At 40.4% G+C, this 19,855-nt stretch overlaps 1 protein-coding gene across 6 annotated transcripts in view; it reads right to left on the reverse strand.

Annotated features, from left to right (window-relative positions):
* Positions 1-1,722: 1,722 nt before the first annotated feature.
* ABCA1 (ATP binding cassette subfamily A member 1) overlaps positions 1,723-19,855 on the reverse strand; it is a 176,655-nt gene continuing 158,522 nt past the window's right edge. For all 6 annotated transcript variants that reach the window (XM_036855459.1, XM_036855458.1, XM_036855455.1 and 3 more), the window contains 14 exons: positions 18,551-18,728; positions 16,374-16,489; positions 16,139-16,283; positions 14,380-14,503; positions 12,844-12,973; positions 12,456-12,576; positions 11,602-11,664; positions 10,868-10,974; positions 7,524-7,665; positions 6,990-7,124; positions 5,868-5,971; positions 5,165-5,257; positions 4,262-4,505; positions 1,723-3,630 (listed from right to left, as the gene is read on the reverse strand). In XM_036855459.1, the coding sequence (XP_036711354.1) occupies positions 3,490-3,630; positions 4,262-4,505; positions 5,165-5,257; positions 5,868-5,971; positions 6,990-7,124; positions 7,524-7,665; positions 10,868-10,974; positions 11,602-11,664; positions 12,456-12,576; positions 12,844-12,973; positions 14,380-14,503; positions 16,139-16,283; positions 16,374-16,489; positions 18,551-18,728 (1,843 nt within the window). In that variant the 3' untranslated portion in view covers positions 1,723-3,489. The remainder of the gene's footprint in view (positions 3,631-4,261; positions 4,506-5,164; positions 5,258-5,867; positions 5,972-6,989; positions 7,125-7,523; positions 7,666-10,867; positions 10,975-11,601; positions 11,665-12,455; positions 12,577-12,843; positions 12,974-14,379; positions 14,504-16,138; positions 16,284-16,373; positions 16,490-18,550; positions 18,729-19,855) is intronic.

The following is a 19,855-nucleotide window of genomic DNA, read 5'->3' on the forward strand; positions in this document are numbered from 1 at the left end:
GGTTTATTTCGTGACTTATTACAACATAGAAATATGCCTTTTTAATACTTCATATAAAGTTACTGACAATACAAAATTTTTTTCTTTTTTTTCTTTTAATGAAAAGGATTTAACTTAGAAATCTATTGTGAAACTTTTGTCTAGTTTTGCAATTCTCAGATATTCCAGTGCAAAAATAGATCCCATTACAGACAGCATAAAGTGCTTGGAATGAAGGGCCAATGATAAAGAAAAAGCACAAAAACATAGCTTCATCGTAGGGTATAAGACGGGAGAACAGAATACTTAAACCTTATGGAAGGTTAAACATTCTATAAAAAGGGATGCAACAATTCTGAAGAGAATTAGAATGATACGACTATAGCACTATATTATTACTAGTAAATAGTAACAAGGGTAGAAATTAATATCTCAGCGTCAAAGTGGTTCAGTATGACACATGGCTCTTTGGAAAAAATTTTTACCTGATATATACAACCACAAGAAGAAAACAGACATATCCCTTTAGTCAATGATTAGTATACAGTGAATGCTGTGCAACATTTAATAGTCACAATGCATATGGCTTCAGTACAGATGTTGAAATACAGTAGTTTGAGGTTTGGTTATTTGTTTTTTAACAATGACCTATGCTGGGCGTTTACATATAGAGGGCTTTGTTATTGTTTTCTTTTGTATTTTTCACATTCACAGTTAATAAGGTTTAAGGTGTCCAAAAGAAGCAAAAGCCGAAATCTTTAAACACTTTTGAAAATTTCTGAAACTCACATGGTTACATTTCCACAGGGATTATATAGAAATTTTACCTGACTGAGCAGAGAGTTGTAAAAATTTCTACTATAATTAGGCTTACACAGAAAAATTTAAAAGATTGCTGTTTGGATAGTCTAAAAGGTAACAATATTAATGAAGTAGATGGGTAGCTGTAGACTTTTTCTAGCTTAAGAGAACCTTTAAATCTATATTGAAATGTTGCATTTTTTTTCAAAGTAGTTCACAGTGTCTTTTGATTTTTTAAAATATGGCCTTGAAGTAATCAAAAAAAGGAGCTACTCATGGTTTTAATATAATACAGAATTAGAACATGATTCTAGTGAAATGGGAAAACAGAAGCTTGATTTTGAAAAATATTGAACAAGGAGAAACAATTATTCTATGAGTTTTATATCATTAAAGATAGCATAAAATATGAGCTCATGCCAATAGTTATTGGAAAAATGCCTTCATTACTTGTTTATCATTTTAGAAAATATCGGCATTCATTTCTTTTTTTTTTTTTAAAGATTTTTTGATGTGGGCCATTTTTAAAGTCTTTATTGAATTTGTTACAATATTGCTTCTGTTTTATGTTTTGGTTTTTTGGCAGTGAGGCATGTGGGATCTTGGCTCCCCGACCAGGGATCGAACCTGCACCCCCTGCATTGGAAGGTGAAGTCTTAACCACTGGACCACCAGGGAAGTCCCCTAAAGGTCATCTTCTTTTTCCAAGCAACAAGTTGCATGATAACATACAGTAAATTTTAAAAGAAAAAATACAGATTTGGATAGATCTGAAATCTTGCACCTTTAGAGTTAATATCTAAATTTTTTTTAAAGGAGAAGACATTAGTAATGATACTGAAAGATGACTTTACCAAACAGTATTTCTCTCATAATTTTGTTGCCTCAAGACAGATGACATTAAGCATTAGTGCAATATTATTTTTAACAAGTATTTACTGACTAAAAAAATTAAACTGGGTTAGAAAAGTCTGAGATAATCTTTACGTGGGGGCATTTGCTGTTTTTTGTTGTTGTTTTTTTTTTTTCACGATAGGTTAGTGATTGAAGAGATGAAAAATTTGAGATTGTCAGAATGGGGTATCTGAGATTTTCAAAGTTAATTATTCGAAGGTACTAAATGCCATAAGCACAGTTTTATGTTATTCAACAAGCTTTGAAGCTAGCTGTCTTCTCTGTGAAAGTATTCATTATATAGTCTTGCGACCCTTATGACATTTAAACTTTCTTGGCTTTTGCATTGTTGCTATTTTCAAAAAGTGGGCTGCCCAATATTCTTTCAGTGGGTTCCCACAACCACAACAAAACCTGTATTTGTAAACCAGTTAGCTGACAAACATGGCACAGGAAATCTACTGAGACTTAATATCTCCTCACCGCATCCATCCATACTCAGTTATAACATACACTCAAAAAATACTTGATTAATGCACTGATACTAAAAGTATTCTAAACGATCTTAAAGAAACTTAAATACAATGTTGTCATGAGATCTTGGCCATCACAGTGTTTTCTAGTCACTAGGCATTAGATGATCCATTCGCAAACTTACATGAAAAAATAAAGCTAGCGCGGCAGTGTGGCCATACTCCTCTGTGCCACAGGGTTCTACAAAGAGGCCATTCTAAGGTTTCAAAAGTCACTGACAGAACTTACAATTCCAAATAACATTAAAAGTACAAAGATTTTTCTCAAAATACAACTCCATCTTTTCATATTCTAGATTAATCCAAAAAGCCAGAAATAATACTATGCTTGTATCAAACAACAAGATCTTGAGATGCACTGTACCGTGTTAGCAGACAATCAGGACAAATGGACACAGGCCTCCCTTGGTTTGAACGCGTCATCTCCTTCATCCCATGCCCTGGCTTCCGCAGCCTGCGGCCCCAACAATGCAGTTGCTGATTCTTTGCTTCTTAACCAGGATCTAAGTATACTTAAAGAGTCCCACAAAGATAACCTTGGAGACTCATGGTTCCAAGCAAGGACAACAATGAAACCAAGTCTCATTCTTGCATGTTACCATGCAATTTACATGTTGCAATTTGCATGTCACCACCATCAGAGCAGTTCATCAAAGAGGGAATCAAAGCAGGACTTTCCCCACACATGGAACCATTTTGTCACCTGATATTTGATGATGTCAACAGACTCTGAGTAGAGCAGCTTTCACAACAGTGTGCACGACACACCATGGTGCTTCGGGCTTTCTGAGCAACTTGGCATTAGTAATTCCGGTGCACTCATTGCCGGCACTGGCTGTGTCACCGGGAAACCAGTCTCCTGGCTTGGCACGGCTTAATGAATGAGGATGCCTTTTGATTTTGATAAACAATCACTGGCCATGATTACTTGATGAATTATTGTTGCAACCCCAGTTAGAATACAAAGGAACAAAAAAGTATGTCAAACCCATATGTCCGCTGGGTTCCATACTAGAGTTTCACATGAGTATAAGGTAATAAACTAAATTCAAGTCTTTCTCACTCGAGAGCCATACAAGACATAGGCTACAAAGGCACTGCCCTTGTAATGGAATTTTGTTTTCATTGCATTGAATTGCATTGCATTGAATAGTATCAGTACAGTATCCAGTTTACCTCTTCCCACAAAATCTTCCAGCTCTTTCCTCTGGAACACTTCACATAGTGCAAAGGAAGGTCTAGTTCCTCCTTTCTTCTAGCCACCCTGTATGAACAGGATTCTTCATACATAACTTTCTTTCACTTTCTCATCCTGCAGAAAAGATGTGAGAACTGCAACATCCACCACTGTCTGGTTTTTGTGTAATGACAGGTCCTTTAAGTGGTCATCATCACTTTGGTCCTTGGCAAAGTTTACAAATACCTGTCAAAATAAAGGTGGACCTTTATAAATACCTCTAATTTGCTCTCTTTATTCTAGTTGCATTTTTCCCCACATGAAAATTAGAGAATACGAGATTGAATAAATAGAATAGATTAACTAGAAAATTGTGTGTGTGGGAGGGAGAGGGGAATACTTGACAAAGCATTAACCTAAAAAACTGACCTTCTATTATTGCCCCCCAAATCACCAACTGCTCAATCATCTATTTACTTTGACTCATACAGGCCTGATTAAAGAGAAGAGAGTTGAAAACTAACATTTACTGAACACCTACTAAGTGCCAGGATCTATTTGGTACCTGATGTTATCTAATATAAATGGGATAAGGCACCTGGCATAATACCTGCCCGTGGCAGATACTCAATAAAAAACTGCAGTTTTTATGATTATTATGACAATTTATTCTCACATTAACCCTATGAAGTTGGTAGTATCATCTCCCTTTTCAGATTCAGGGAGGTTAGGTAAAAAGCATAACTAGTAGTAGAAGATCAGGAGTTCATGCTCAGCTCATCTATACTGTGCTAGGGCCCACAATGGGCAGGGGGTGGAGAAGCGGCAGGAAGCCTCGCCCTGAAAAGCAAATCTGTTTTTGACACTCTAAGCTTACTTGGTCAAGTGTTGTCTGAGAGACAGAGTAGTCTTCTATGTGGAGTCGCTTTTTGCTCTGGGAAAGGATGCTGAAAATCCTGGCCAGGGAAGACAGTGAAGAGGGAAGCTGGTACTGCAGCATGTTCCGGTGCTTCTCCTTCAGCACGCTTCCTGGGAAGGCGAGTTCAAAGAACTCCTGGACAGGCTTCAGGTCAGGGTTGGACCCTGCTATTCGTACGACTATTGTATAACCATCTCCAAACCTGGAAGCAGGAAAAAGAAAGTCCAAATGGAAGACCCTCGGGAAACTTCTCAAAAGAATATTTAACTCTGAGAACCCCACTTGGGCCATGAAAGAGAGAGGTCCCTGCCAGACCCAGAAATAAGTTTCAGAGAGCAGGAACCAGTGGTCACGTACTGAATACCTATTCTATGTGAGCTGCCTTGCCGAGGGCTTTAGACATGACTTCATTGAATCCTCACCTAGACCTGTGAGGTCTGTCAGATGTTACAGAGAAATTGAAACTGAGAGAGTCAGTCACTTGCTCATGGTACGTAGCTCAGAAATGGTGGGGCCAGGGTGTGGACCCAACTTGTGCTTGACTCTGGAGCCTATGCTCTAACCTTACTGGCACATATAAATCTTCCCATTACATCTCTATAACAAAGCTAGAAAGTAGATATTCCTAGAACACTGCCTCTCAGAGAGGTTAAATAACTTGCCGAAGTGCACACAACCCAATAAAAGGTAAAGACAGAATTTGAACGCAGCTCTGTTTGACTTCAAAGTCCTCATTCTTTCCACTATACCATCTTGTTCAGTTTATTTCCCTTTATTTTAGAGCCACCATGTATACACTCACAAAACAATAAATACACGATTTCTCAGTATGTGGGATCCCAAAGAAACCATCTTTGTTACCTATTTTTCAGATGCTGGACACTGCCAAGACACCTGAACCGCCCATTGACCATAATTGCCATCCTAGTGCAAAGAGCTTCACATTCTTCCATACTGTGGGAAAACAGAATGAGGCTTAGTTTTAGAGAGATGCTTCTATAACCATCAGAACATCACCATGACATCTGGCATTTCAAAGAAACAGATCCCCAGCTTCCTAGGGCATAATTGCATCCTGTTACAAATACATGAAGATGTAGGGAAAACGCTGTTCACTGCCGTGCTGTTTATAATCGTGAAAAAAGTTGGAAATGATCCAAATGTCTACACAAAAGAGGAATGGTTAAATAAATTAGGGTATATCCTAATGGAATACTATTCACTAATAGCTATAAGAAAGATGACACATCTAAATTAACTGACTTGGAATAATGTTCTCAGTATTGTTAAGGGAAAAAGAACTTAGTATATATGCTAAAGCTTGCATTTTTGTTTGTAAAAAACATATACACTGTGTATAGATTTGCATAGGGAAACTCTGCAAAGATATATTGCCCGATGACAGTAATAGCTGTCTCCTAGTGATGCAATGTCAGGTGATCATAATTTTTTTTTTCTATTTGCCTTTCTGTGTTTTCTATTTTTTATACAATGATCATATATACTACTTGGAAAACTTAAAAGTTACACAACAAAGAAGCCAAGCTAAGTCTTCACTACAGACCTATGAGATGTAAGCACTACTGATCTCCCTTCCTTGATGATACTTAAGGCACAATTCCACAAGAATCGCCGGGCTTTGGGGTCCATGCCTGTGGTCGGTTCATCCTGTAATTAGAATAAAATAAGCCCTATTACGTGCTGGGAAAAAAAAAATTAAAGATAGGTTTGGTTTTAAATTCAGAAACATCTCTGAAATAGCCTAAGTTTTAACTTACCATTCTGTTTATTTCTTGATGGACCAAAGAACCAGACCTTACATACATGAATATTTCATACTGTTTGCAACCAGTTCACTTTTACACGTGTCACTGAAGTAGAAAACTCAAATTTAATTTTTTATGAAATGAAATTTCTCCCAATAAACAGAAAGGGAAGGGGAAAAGTCATTTAGTTTCAACCATCTTTTCATGACTGACAAGTATATACTAAAAATTATTTTTGTCTGAAATGTCTACTGAAGTCAGTTTAAGGTTTGGGTAAAATTCCTTTTCTTTTCTTTTTTTTTAATTCTAGTTCATTCTGGCTTAGCCTGTTATACTGTACTTGCTAGTCTTAGAGAAACAAATTCCAAATCCAAATAGTCTGGATAACTTTAAAGCCTCAGCCCAAGGCTTCTTCCTGTAATAACTTCAGCGCTCTTCTCCTCTACAGAAGAAAAAGGATAAAGGGCCACTGTCAGTCTGACCTTCTGTTTTCCATTTATCTGTATGTAAGGAAATATGACCCAGGTGCTACCTTGGGAATCCTAAAGCTGTATCCACACTCTCAGTCTTCAGGGGATGAACACATAGATGGCATATAGAATGGTCCAGAGAAAGGTCAAATCACACACCCAGCCTCAGCCGCACCTGTTGGGGTTCTCCATGCTAGAGAAACAAGGTCCCTGGAGTATCTCCTCTTTTGGAGCATCTGAGCACATGTCAGAGCCACCCCAATGTGTGTCAAGGAGAGGGGCGAGGGAGCCTCCCTCTGGTTCTCTGACGCTGCCCTGCTGTTCCTCATCGGGGGAGGGGGGCTTGTCATTGCCAAGCCAGTCATGCATGGCCTGGACACCAAGGACTTTAGAAAAGAGATGTCTTCCATTCAGGCCAGAACAAAGTTTTCCATTCACAGTCACACTCACCAGAAACACCACAGGAGGCCCGCCAATCAAAGCCATGGCCGTCGAGAGCTTGCGCTTATTGCCTCCGCTATAGTCCCCAGCATATTTTTCTCCATACTTCACGAGGCCCAGTTTCCGAATTGCCCACTCACCAACCTAAGGGTGATAAAAAGCGTCTTGACCTTTGTTGGGTTTGGGAATTTTATCATGCTTTCTTACACTTGCGTATGAAAACTCTTTCAATGAGTAGGACCAGATTCTATACAATCACGACCTGGCAAGTGTGGAGGAGCCAACAGCAGGGGGGGAAGGGGCTTGCGTGGTGGGAGCGGCACTCCCTCTCTGCCCGCCGGTGTGAGCCAGGTCACCCATCCCTGTCCCACCGCCACCACGGCTTCCCACCCTGAAAGGAGCTGCAAAGAGCCAGCACTTCATATTGCTGCATCCACAAGGAAGAACAGCCTGAAGCCGATGGTCATGTGTGAAGGTCACAGCCGTAAGGTACACTGTTAGGATGCCAAGGGAGACAGGCTGGCTTTCCGGTGCCCACGGTACCTTGCCGACTTCTCTCTCCGGGACGCCTCTCAAGAGCGCCAAGAACTCCACGTGTTCTCTTCCAGTCAGCAGCTCTGTGATGGCATCGAACTGAGGGCAATAGCCCATGTTCTGATGTACTTCGTGGATGTTTGATAAGATACTGCAAAGAAAAACAAAACTGGTCAGGTTTTTAAGCATTTAGATACTCTGATCAGACCATCTTGCCTAATATTCCTATAAAGAGTGCTTGTGCCTGACCAACATACCGGCGAGCACACCTGCTATAGCTTGAAGGAACAGCCTTTCTGCCCCCAGGATGCCAGCCCCTCCTGGAAGTCAGGGTTCTGGCCTACACCCTGCCCAGTCCTTGCACCTGGCTCCCCCAGCACCTCAATCTGCAGGCTCAGTCCCATTTCAGAATTCCCAAGTCCATCCCAGCTGTGGCACCATCTTTATCAACAGCCTCAGTCACACCATCCTGGGGCTTTAACACTAAGTGTCCATCCCTGACTTGATTCTGGGGCCCAGTCACATGCACCCTGTGCTCCGTTGCTCCATTCACGTCAGAGGAGGCCCAGCAACTCGCTGTGACTTCCTCTGCTTTTTGCTGCCCATACATTGACTATCACATAACATGATTCAGACCCCTTGGTCCCACTAATTACTCAACCCAGGAATCCTCCTGGTTTTGAAGGATTTTTTTGATCACAGACCCTCTGAGAATCTGATGACAACAAAAAATATACCTACAGACACAATTTTACATATATTGGTGGGGGCAGTTTTTAGGGCCTATGAAGCCGTTCTCGGGTTAAGGATTCCTGACGTAGGAGAAAGCTCAGTGTCACGTCCAGTCTGATAGCTGCACTTTAGCCACCTCTGGACAACCACGAGTTTGGCCCATCAGCAGTATTCATTCCTCTCTGCATATAAATTAGTACTCCCAGATCCAGCCTTTTCTAGAATTATGACTGAGGCGCTCACAGACCCTGTGCCTGGACCTCACAGCTATACTGCCCACACCAGCTCTCAGAACCAGGCACTGTGACGAACCTTGGTTTGGGCCAGTTATTGCTGCCATTGCTATGTGCCCCAGGAGCCTGGTACTAGGAACAAGACGGGGAAAGCAGGTGTGTAGCCTTAGGCCAACTATTCTAGAAATTCTGTTCTCCTGTACTTCAGGGTAAGCAAATAGTTGATAAGAGAAAATTAACCTTAATAGAAATATTACAGCTAATCAAGGAAGAAAGAATGATAGAATTTTCAGTGTTGAAAAAAAAAGGATTCAGACAATGATTTTTAATGGCTTCTAACACCCCAAGAAAAGAGACAACTGGGCCTCATATGCCTCATATAGAAGTACACAGGGTCACCTCTGCAATGGCCTTGCAAAAAAGGAACTAAAAAGCCTGAATTATAGCCAGCTTCTAGATCTAAGTGCTAGTTTACAGAAAGTACGGGGAATAGAGAAACATGTTAAAGGACACACTGGAGATTCAATCAGCATAAAGCAAAATCCAGCATAAAAAAAGTCTCTAGGACAAATGTCATGGTTTCTTCAACAATTAAAAAATATAGGGAGAAAAAAATAGAGACAATTTAGAGATTAAAGATGGAATAAACTAATTATAAACAAATAAGTATATAAAATATTCCCCATTGTCTATTAAATGTTTTAAAACTGACTGGATATTTGATGACGTTAAGAAATGATTCTCATTGTTTAGGTGTGAGGATGTTGTTTTTAGAAATACAAATGAAAATATTTATTGATTAAACTGAAAATCAATATTTTTTTTTAATTTTTTTAATGTATGTATTTATTTATTTATGGCTGTGTTGGGTCTTCGTTTCCGCGCGAGGGCTTTCTCTAATTGCGGCAAGTGGGGGCCACTCTTCATCGCGGTGCGCGGGCCTCTCACTATCGCGGCCTCTCTTATTGCAGAGCACAGGCTCCAGATGCGCAGGCTCAGCAATTGTGGCCCACGGGCCCAGTCGCTCTGCAACATGTGGGAATCCTCCCAGACCAGGGCTTGAACCCGCGTGCCCCGCACTGGCAGGCAGACTCTCAACCACTGCGCCACCGGGGAAGCCCCGAAAATCAATATTTAAAAAAAAAAAAAAAAAAAAGAAATTCTGTTCCCTTAAACCTCCTTTACACTGCTACTGAAAAAATGTGTAAGATGCAGAGGAGAGCCATGAGTACCTTAAGTTCCTTGCTCTTTTCAATTTTATTGGCTAGCAGCTCCTTGTCCAAATTGTGAGTCACCACCCATTAGTACATTGTGAAATAAATTTAGTGGGTCACAACCAGTATTTTTTAAATGGTGTGGTAGAGAGTAGAATAAGAAATATCAGAGTGCACTGCAAGCACGAAGAGTAGGTAATGTTTTACAAAACTTTTATTTAAGCTATATGCCTGTTTATGTGTTTTTGTGTATTTACTGGGTTGAGAGGTAAAATGTATTGATTTTGGTATTATGGGTCATGATCAAAGAGTTTGAAAGCCACTGCCATGTACCGTCTCTCCGTATAAAAAGCCCAGAGAAGTCCCACGTATTTCGAGTGCTCGAGCGTAACATTGCCTAACAGGACTCTAAAGTGTACTGTACCCCTTATGATCAGACTGCTTAGTGATCTGTGCACTCTCGGATAATAGCCCATGGTGACACCAACAGTTGGCACACCCTTTAGCGAGGGCAACTTGGCAAGTATATAGATAATTTTATCTTGTAGGAATTTTCCCCGAGGAAACAACCAAGATGAATACAAGGACATATTTAACGAAAAACAGGAACAAATGTCTAACAATAAGGAATTGGTGAAATAAACTATAGGTACATGTACATAGATGCATTTTATGCAGCAAAAATTCTACATCTTAGAATACGTAACCCACTGGGAAATATAGTACAGTCATTAACAACAAAAAAACTAATTTAAAAATCTAGATGTAGTATGATGACAATTTTATAATACATTTATATGTGTATATAAAGTAGAGAGATCTGGGGTGATGGGAATGTTCTAAAATTGTATTGTGGTAATGGTTGCGCAATTCTGTAAATTGCCTAAAAGTCACTTCTTGTACTCTTAAAACAAGTAAATTGTATGGCATGTAAATCATACCTGAATAAAGCTGTTAAAAAAAAAAACAGAGTGAGACTAAAATGAAATGTAAATAGTAGTTATCTCTAGGTACTGGGATTATGGATGACTTTTATTTTCTTCTTTACAGTTTACTATATTTCAACATTTTTAGAAACTACACAGTATTGTTATAATCAGAAAAATAACAACATATTCATTCAAATAAAGTTTAAAAAAAGTCTTTGTGGCAAAACATAGACTTCTTTTCTCACCTATTTTTGTTAAGAAAAGCATCTCCTCTGGTAACAGTGGTATCTCCCGTTAACATCTTGAAAGTTGATGATTTCCCAGCCCCATTGACACCTAGAAGTCCAAAGCACTGAAAAAGATTGGGTAAGTTGTATAAGTAAACTACTAAAAATCTGAATATAAATGACCCTTATAAAATAGTCACCTCAGCTTCATTTTCATGTAACATGATCCTAAAACATCATTCTTAATGAAGAGTCAACTATTTTCTTGGTCTTAAGAAATCATATAGATATTTAAACATACGTTTTATAATGAAACCATTTAAAGTGTGGGTGTATTTGTAAATATTATTTGAGTCGTCAGGTTAAGGCCAAAGTTAATGTGTGAAAAACAGTAATGAAAGCCAACAAGTCAAATTTCACCATCTAATCTGGCTAAAGGGCATACAAGAATACACACATAAACGAGAAAGGAGAAAATCTATCTTTTAAAATCTATTTGAATTTCATTATCACCTGGAATGGATCACAAAATCACTTTTTGGATGTGCATACTTTTCTTACATTGTCTGAGATTATCCAAAATTTTTGATATATGGGGCCCCCATCCTTTCAATGACTGATTGCTCCACACAGATATAAATGGAGAAGCCTTTTAAAACCACTTTTAACCCCTTACAGACATTATTGTTTGATTGCAGTACAGACAGTCTGAATTAATAGGGGCAAACACAAGGTAGACAAAATGTCTTTACCTCACCAGGAGGAATGCCAACGCAAATCCTGTCGACGGCAGGTTTCCTCTTCCTTCTATATACCTGCAACAAACAAAATGCAAAAATTCATGAGCTGCAGTGACTCACAGCTGTCCCAGGCAACTGTGGAAGAGGGAATTATGACCTAAACACACCACGAAATAAGACTCATCGATAAAACTAAGTCACACATGTGATGTGCTAAAGCCTTGGTCTGTCTCTGTGGCAACTGGCTTCTGAATGACCCTGAAGCTCAAAATACAAGTGAATTTCTTTTTATTTTTTAATCTAATGTCAGACTTTTAAAAAACATATTGGTCATTAATATCTATATAATTTTCATTTAATATGTAAAGACATTGTAGATATTTTAAAAACTAAATTTTACAGGGTAATAATTTATCAAAACATTGCAAATATTGAACAGATTACAAAAAAGTGAATTTGTTGGGATTCTGGCACCTAGAAAGGGCTGAAATAGACCCTCTTCTTAAGCAATGGAGATCTACCAGCTTTTTGGACCATGAAACTCAAAATCAATCATTATTCTATCAACTTCAGCTTTGCCTCGATACACAATATTAGATGTTTTAATAACTAATACATAAATGTAAGTGTGAAAAACAAATATACTCAAGAATGAGAATTCACAGTATAATTATTTTCAGTAGGATTTCTTTAATTAAGAAGTCCCCATGGTGTACTTTAAATAAAATTAAATTGACAGAAACTTGGTATAGATGCACATTTTAGGAAGCATGCTCTTTCTATTGAGTCAGCAAAATGCTAGTTTCCAACATATAAAGCTGAAAAAATTGAAGACAAGTTGTTATAGCCTGTCCTCATTGCCTCACCTTAGTCAGCTCCTTGACTTCCAAGATGTCATTCTGTCCTCCACCATCAAGAATTCTCTGTCTCTCCCTCCTCACATCTTCATCCTCATCATTCAGAGGAGGAAGCTTTGCCATTACAGGTCTTAGGGGGAAAAAATTAAGAAAAAAAACCAAATCAACTTTTCAAGTTATTTTCTAAGTCAAAGACCCAGTTTCTAAAGCAGTCCTGTAAAACCCACACTCCAGAGTTGTCGGCAGTGTTGTGGGCCGGGAGATGCCCACATGAGGAAAATCAGTTTGATTTTCTGCTTTGAGTTTAGTCAATCCAACCACCACCGGCGAGTGTTCCCTGTGTTCCTCCTCCGTGACCATCAACCAGGTGCTCTGTGAGTTCTGAGAGAAAGCTCACCTGGGCCTGATGAAGAATCGGTACTGGATCAACACAGTGATGAGGAAGAACACCACCCCTTCCACGGCCATGGCGAAGAGGTTTCGTCCCACCAAGTCCCAAGACAGTGGCGAGACAAAGCGATTCTCCCCTGGTAGACACAATGCAGAGATCCAGTCAGAATGGAGGCACCAGAGACCATGGCCCTTCCTCAAATTCAGGCCTACATTCCTAGAAATACCAATGTTTATGGCCCGTGGCCAGGAGGAAAAAATAAGGGAGTCACCACTTTCCAAATCTGATTTAGGGTAAGGTTTTGGGGAACAGTATCAATCAGAATTTCAGAGATAACATGTATTTGAACTGTAACTTCATTTAAGAAATCTAATGTTTCCAGTTTTTTTTAAAGATTTATTTATTTACTTATTTATTATTATTATTATTATTTTTTGGCTGCGTTGGGTCTTCGTTGCTGTGCACAGGCTATCTCTAGTTGCAGCGAGTGGGGGCTACTCTTTGCTGCAGTGCACGGGCTTCTCATTGCGGTGGCTTCTCGTTGCGGAGCATGTGCTCTAGGCGCGTGGGCTTCAGTAGTTGCAGCACGTGGGCTTAGTAGTTGTGGCTTGTGGGCTCTGGAGCGCAGGCTCAGTAGTTGTGGCGCCCGGGCTTAGTTGCCCCACAGCATGTGGGATCTTCCTGGACCAGGGATCGAACCCATGTCCCCTGCATTGGCAGGCGGATTCTTAACCATTGCACCACCAGGGAAGTCCCTAATGTTTCCATTTTAATGAGACATGCCAAAAATCCTTTGTAAAAAGGCAAACAATCCAGGGTAATTTTTAGGGTCAGTATTTTAACAAATTATAAGCTTCACTAAGAAAGATTAGAAAGCACATTTAAAAGATGCCCCTTTCAATAGCATATAATGTAACCTGGTGACTCAACTCATCTGGTTTTATGTAAATATTCCTTAAAATCCTTATATATCTCCTTGTACCTCCAAGTTTAAAAAAAGTCCCTCTTCTATGTCCATTAAATAACATGGCCCATCTAACTATATGAGCCAGTCAATAAAGAATAGTAATGTGGCCACAGGAGAAATAAATTTAAAGACTCTAAATGTAGAAAGAGCTGCAGTAAATTACCTTTTTATAGACTGTGTAAAAGGTAATATATGACCCCATCTGCAGGTCCATGATTTTCCCAATAGAGCCAAAGTTTGCATCTTTCCTTCTGATTCTCTGGCCTGTATCTAATTCTCAATGCTGTTGTTTGACTTTTCCAATGACTCTGGCAAACCCCACCAGTGGTATCAGGCACTGGGTCCAAGCGTAAGCCAATATTTTCCTCACCTCCAAAATTACTGTCTCATCTTTCAGACAAATGGTTGTGTCACAAGACCCATGCCACAGCCAGCTGTACTGACATGAGCCCTATCAGTGGAGAGAAGTCCTGTGCCCAGTCACCACCCTCTTTCCAAAACAAAGGCCAAAGTACCAAGGCCCATGCAAACTGCCATCTCTATTAAAACATCCTACAGCCACTACTGTCACTCACCAAACCTTTCCAAGGCATCAGCCATTGCCTGGTTTTTCACCATGTCAATGAGCCCCCGTCCCAGGCAAAAATGTGGGAAGATCAAGAACACCGACTTCAGGATATCATTGATGTTATTCAGCTTCTAAAAAAATAAGAGAGAGAGAGACTGTCTTTCGTGATTCAGGCTAAAAATTTACCAAAGTCTAAAATATGGAAGTGAAAAAGAAATTTGATTCCCTGAGGTCAAACTGAATCTTTGAATTCAGATACCAATAAATAGCAGTAGCCATAGAGGATGATATATAACGTAATAAAATTTTGCTCTTTAGAAAATCTGGAATAACGCTATGAGTATGGGAGAAATATGAGCAAAGTTTAGAAACATGATTATATTTAATCAGAAGCTAATCCATCATAAAATATCTGCTTAGCATTTTAAAAGCAAATTGCTCATGTCTGGGTCAATACTTCAGTTTCAGGATTTTGTTGGAGTTTAAAAAATTCTTCTCGAATACATCAATCCAGCAGTGGCCAAATACCCAACAACTGAGTAAGTTGCTATGTGCTGGATGCACTGTGGCAGGGCACAGGAGAGGCAGAGATTAATAAGAAACAGTCTAGTCTCTACTCTGAGGAAAAGAAACATGGAAACAGGAAATTGCTACATAACTGGATGTGTTGTACTGGAGGCATGAACTGTGTGGGCTTTGAGAGCACAGGGAAGAGAGAGCACCTCCCATAAGGCAGGTAAGGAAAGCTTCACATTCAAGCTCAGTCATGAAGGGTTAGTGAGATACTACCCGATTCCGTGACAGAGGAGTCACAGAATTGGGTAGTATCTCACATCGTTGGTGAAGAGCTCCAGCGCCAAAGTGCCACACTGCCATTGACGCCCATGAAGAGGTTCACGCTAGTAAGGACCACGTCGGCTGTGCTGGGGATCTTGAACCAGGCCTACAGGAGTATGGAGGGTTGAAGGGACCACTCAGCCAAAGCTTACCATGTCTTGGGAAAGAGTGTGGTGGGAACTGTCAAGGAAGGGTTGTACACCTCTGAAAGGCTTTGTGGGCTAAGTTAAGATGTCTGGATGAAGGCAATGACAACAAGAATGGACAGGGAACCTTGTTTAAGAGATCTGTAATGGGAGGAACTGGCAAGGTAACCAACTGAATGTGGGAAATAAGCAAAAGCAAAGCATATAAAATGGCTCTAATATTGCCCCAGCTGGGGTGACTGGGTGGATGGTAATGCCATCCAGCATGACAGGAATGGCAAGAGAAATACTGGGTTCTGGGGGGAAGATGATTTAGGACATGGCCAGTCTGGGGAGTCCTTCAGTTAATCTAAATGGAGCCATCCACTGGGCAAGTGAGAATATGAGAATAGAGTTCAAAAGGAGAGTCGGGGCTAAAGGTATGCATGGATGTGAGAGAGAACAACATGAGGCACTGAGAGGTGGTGGTGAAATCTTCCAGCATGAATGCCATCACCCACAGAGAGCATCTAAAGTGGGAAACAAGATGCCAGAGAACTGAATACTGGGGAAAGCAACATTTAAACAGAAAGGAGTATACAAGAACTTGTCAAAGGAGACAGAAAAATGTGATCAGAGACATATAAGGAAAAGGAGAAGCGAGAGATGGTATGCAAACCCAGGAAAGACAGACAGACTCTGCAAAAGGACAGAGTGGTCCATGGTGTCAACACCGCAGGCAAGCGGAATAAGATCATGACTAAACACTATGCTCATCCCAGCATCTCCTTCTGCAGAACTCACATTGTTGGTGAAGAGCTCCAGCACAAAAGTGGCCACGCTGCCATTGATGCCGATGAAGAGGTTCACGCTGGTGAGGACCACGTAGGCTGTGCTGGGGATCTTGAACACGAAGGAGGCTGGGTACATGAGAGGTGTGATGGACCACCTGGTGAGGCACAAAGACACATGTCCACTGGGTGTCCCCTGCCTTCCCCCTGACATCTGATACCATATGCCCCATCCAGAGGTGCCTTACCCATACAGCAGCAGTAGAAGGGCTAGCACAGGCAGGTTGGTGGAGGACACATAGGACTTCTGCTGGAAGCAGATGAAGATGATAATGACCAGCGTGGCAGGGACCACATAGTTGCACTAAAAGTGAAACGAGGAAATCAAGGTCACCCTTAAGTCAAAGATACAACACGTCTCAAGTCTTCATCATCATCAGACAAGAAAGGGCAAATAAACATATTGAAGAAGAACTTTGAATTAATGAAGCCACAAGAACTATTAATCAAAATACTGGACAATACGTGTTGACAAGGATTTTACCCCCGGCTGATTTTATAAACTGCACATCCTTTCTGTCTTTCCAACAGATAAGCCAAGGTGTCACGCTCAGTAAACTTACTGAACGATGGATTCCCAGTCAGAGTAATTTCAATTTCACAGGTAGCAAGTAAGCTGCCGTTATTCTTCCCGAAGACGACTGTGTCTGCTTCATCATTAATGCTGTATTATAGTCTGCCCAAGTTCAAGCTCACTTGTGATCTATTTATGAGGTAAGCACTCATAACATGAATGTCAGAACTGTTTCATCACACTGAGACTAATTTTAAAGTCTGTCCTGACAGTGTCTCAAGCATTAAAATGCAGAAATAAAGACTTCACCACAGAACAATTACGGGAATTCATAGCTGGCAGAGCAGAGCAGAGGCAGGGAGGTGGTAGTGGGCTTGTCAGCTGTTAGAAGTATTTGTAGCTTCAGACCACAGGGCTCTACATCTCAGTCCCATCCTACTCAATTGTGCTTTTCAAACAACTTAGATGAAGACATGGTTATAGCAAATTTCAGAGGTTCTAAAGCAGTGAGGGACAGATAATACACAGGAAGATAAGTGGTATTCCTGAGTCAGGGACTTGATCTTTTCATCTCTGAATCTGCAGTGCCTGGCAGAGTCAGACACGTAGTGAGCAGTCAATATGTATGTGCTTACTCAATAAAGCAATTACTGGATCAAGATAAAACCAAAACAAATGGACACTACATAAAATTCAGTTTAACGGGGATAAATATAAACTTTTATATGTGTTTTTAACAACCTTTATATTTATATACAAAGCTATATATAAAGTTTGATATATATATATCAAGTTTTAGATTTGTATATAAATATAAAGGTTCAAAAAAGTAAATTGCATTAGTATACAGTGAAAGAGACCCCATAAACAATACCTGTGAAACAGTTCACTGCCAAGTTGCCAACAAGACAGTGCTGCTTCCAAGATGAAATACCCTTGGGCTGAGTAATAGGAATATGGGATAAAGATCAACTCCCTCTAGACTCATAACCATTCAGACCACAGCCTGAATGTAAGGTTAATTCTGGGCTTTGCTTTTCAAATGGCTTATTAACAATATGGAGCACGGCCGCAGAGAGGCAATCAGGTCAGAACAATGACAAGTCTGAGAGGCTTGCTATAATCAACACAGACATCACCATCATCACTCACATCTGTACAGTGATCTAGAGATTACAAAGTATGTTCTCATATATCATCTTATCTGGGGAAGACTTAGGATAAATGACGGATGTCTTCAAATATCTGAGGGGCTGTCCAGTGGGAGAAGAATTAAATTTCCTCTGTGTGGCCTACAAATTAATGGACCCCATAGGGAGACACATTTCAACTCCACTTTATAAAAATTAGAACTTCAGAATTCTTTGAAGTCCTCCATATTGGTCCAAATAGAAGCAATATATTACAGCTGGCATGAAAATAGATTTGCAATGGATGGATAAGCTTCCAGTAAAACATATAAAGTTTTCAAATGACAGATTGAGTTCCTAGTAAGACAAAGAACACCCTGACTCTGGAGGTTAAAGCTCTATCAGTCAAGTTAGAGGCACTGGCTTTGAGTTTTGACTAAGTCTTCCACCTCAGTTTCTTTGAAAAGTTATCACTTAGGGAATGAGGTGGTGGTGGTATGAATTGCAGTCCATGTGGACAGATTTCCTCTGGTGTGAGATCAGCCCTGGCTTAAGGCTGTGTTTGGTCACATGAAAGTGTACAACTGCGCCTGCCTTTTCCTCTTTTGTTCATCTTTGGACTAGCTAGAACATCTCCTGCTGATGGCCAGGAGCTCTTTCATCCATCCAATCCAGAGCCCTGATGGAAGTTTATATAGCAGCAGCAGACCAGCATTCTTACCATGTCCCAGACAAAATTGGAGAGCCAGTAGATGACAGGCTTCACTCCACTGATGAACTGCAGGTGCTTCGCTTTGCTGACCCGCTCCTGGATCAGGAACACGACAAAGCTGGCCGGGACGAAGGACATCGCAAAGATGACACAGATGGACACGAGGACGTCCACTGATGTGGTCATCCTGAAAAAGACAGACAGTGTAGCTGAGGACTCAATCAGTGACACATACACACATAAATATTTGAAGCATAGCCCAGGGAAAAAAAATCTCTTCACCACATATATTTTATTCAGGGTTAAAGATGATTATTTTCAAGTAAAAAAAAAAAAAACAAAAACTCGATAATTCAAATGCAAAACTGATTCTACTGAGGTCAAAAGGGTCTACTGCCAAAATGAAACTATTAAAGGAAGTCTAAGAGTGGCCTAACGGCATTCACTTTGTTCCACTATTCTTGACCTTCTAGAGCAACAAGTTGTAAATTTTCACACATAAGGGAGTAGTGTAGCTTGAAAACTTAATAAAGTAGAAATATTAGTGTGAAACTATTCAAACAACAATTTCTGGCTATAAATAAGTTTGACAACAAAAGCTCGTGGCATATCAACCTAACACGTACAAAAATTCCATCAGATCCTTATTATAAGAATAGTCTTATAAGTCCATGAAATGGGCTATTTCTCTGCATAAATGTTACATAAGCTTGGTATAAAGATCCTAGTGACATATATTGATATTCTATACGAGTGAAGCAGAAGTAATAACTGTGCCATGCTCCACATACAGGAAAGGAACCTAACGTGTGTTGAATATCAACCATGTGTTGAAGGCTGGACTTGGCAATTTACATGAATTGCCTCACTTAATACCATACATCTGGAAAGTTTAGAAACCAGATTCAAACCCAGATCTCTATGATTTCAAAGGCTATACACTCTGAACTAGATTATACTGGTTTTAACTTCACACTCACACACACACACACACACTCAAGGAATTAAACACAAGCTGACAAAAGCGTGTTTCGCCAAGTTTAAAAATAGTGATTTCGGGCTTCCCTGGTGGCGCAGTGGTTGAGAATCTGCCTGCTAATGCAGGGGACACGGGTTCGAGCCCTGGTCTGGGAAGATCCCACATGCCGCGGAGCGGCTGGGCCCGTGAGCCACAACTACTGAGCATGCGCGTCTGGAGCCTGTGCCCCGCAACGGGAGGGGCCGCGATGGTGAGAGGCCCGCGCACCGCGATGAAGAGCGGTCCCCGCACCGCGATGAACAGTGGTCCCCACTTGCCGCAACTAGAGAAAGCCC

This window comes from Balaenoptera musculus, chromosome 6 (genome assembly GCF_009873245.2).
Source record: "Balaenoptera musculus isolate JJ_BM4_2016_0621 chromosome 6, mBalMus1.pri.v3, whole genome shotgun sequence".
Taxonomy (NCBI): domain Eukaryota; kingdom Metazoa; phylum Chordata; class Mammalia; order Artiodactyla; family Balaenopteridae; genus Balaenoptera; species Balaenoptera musculus.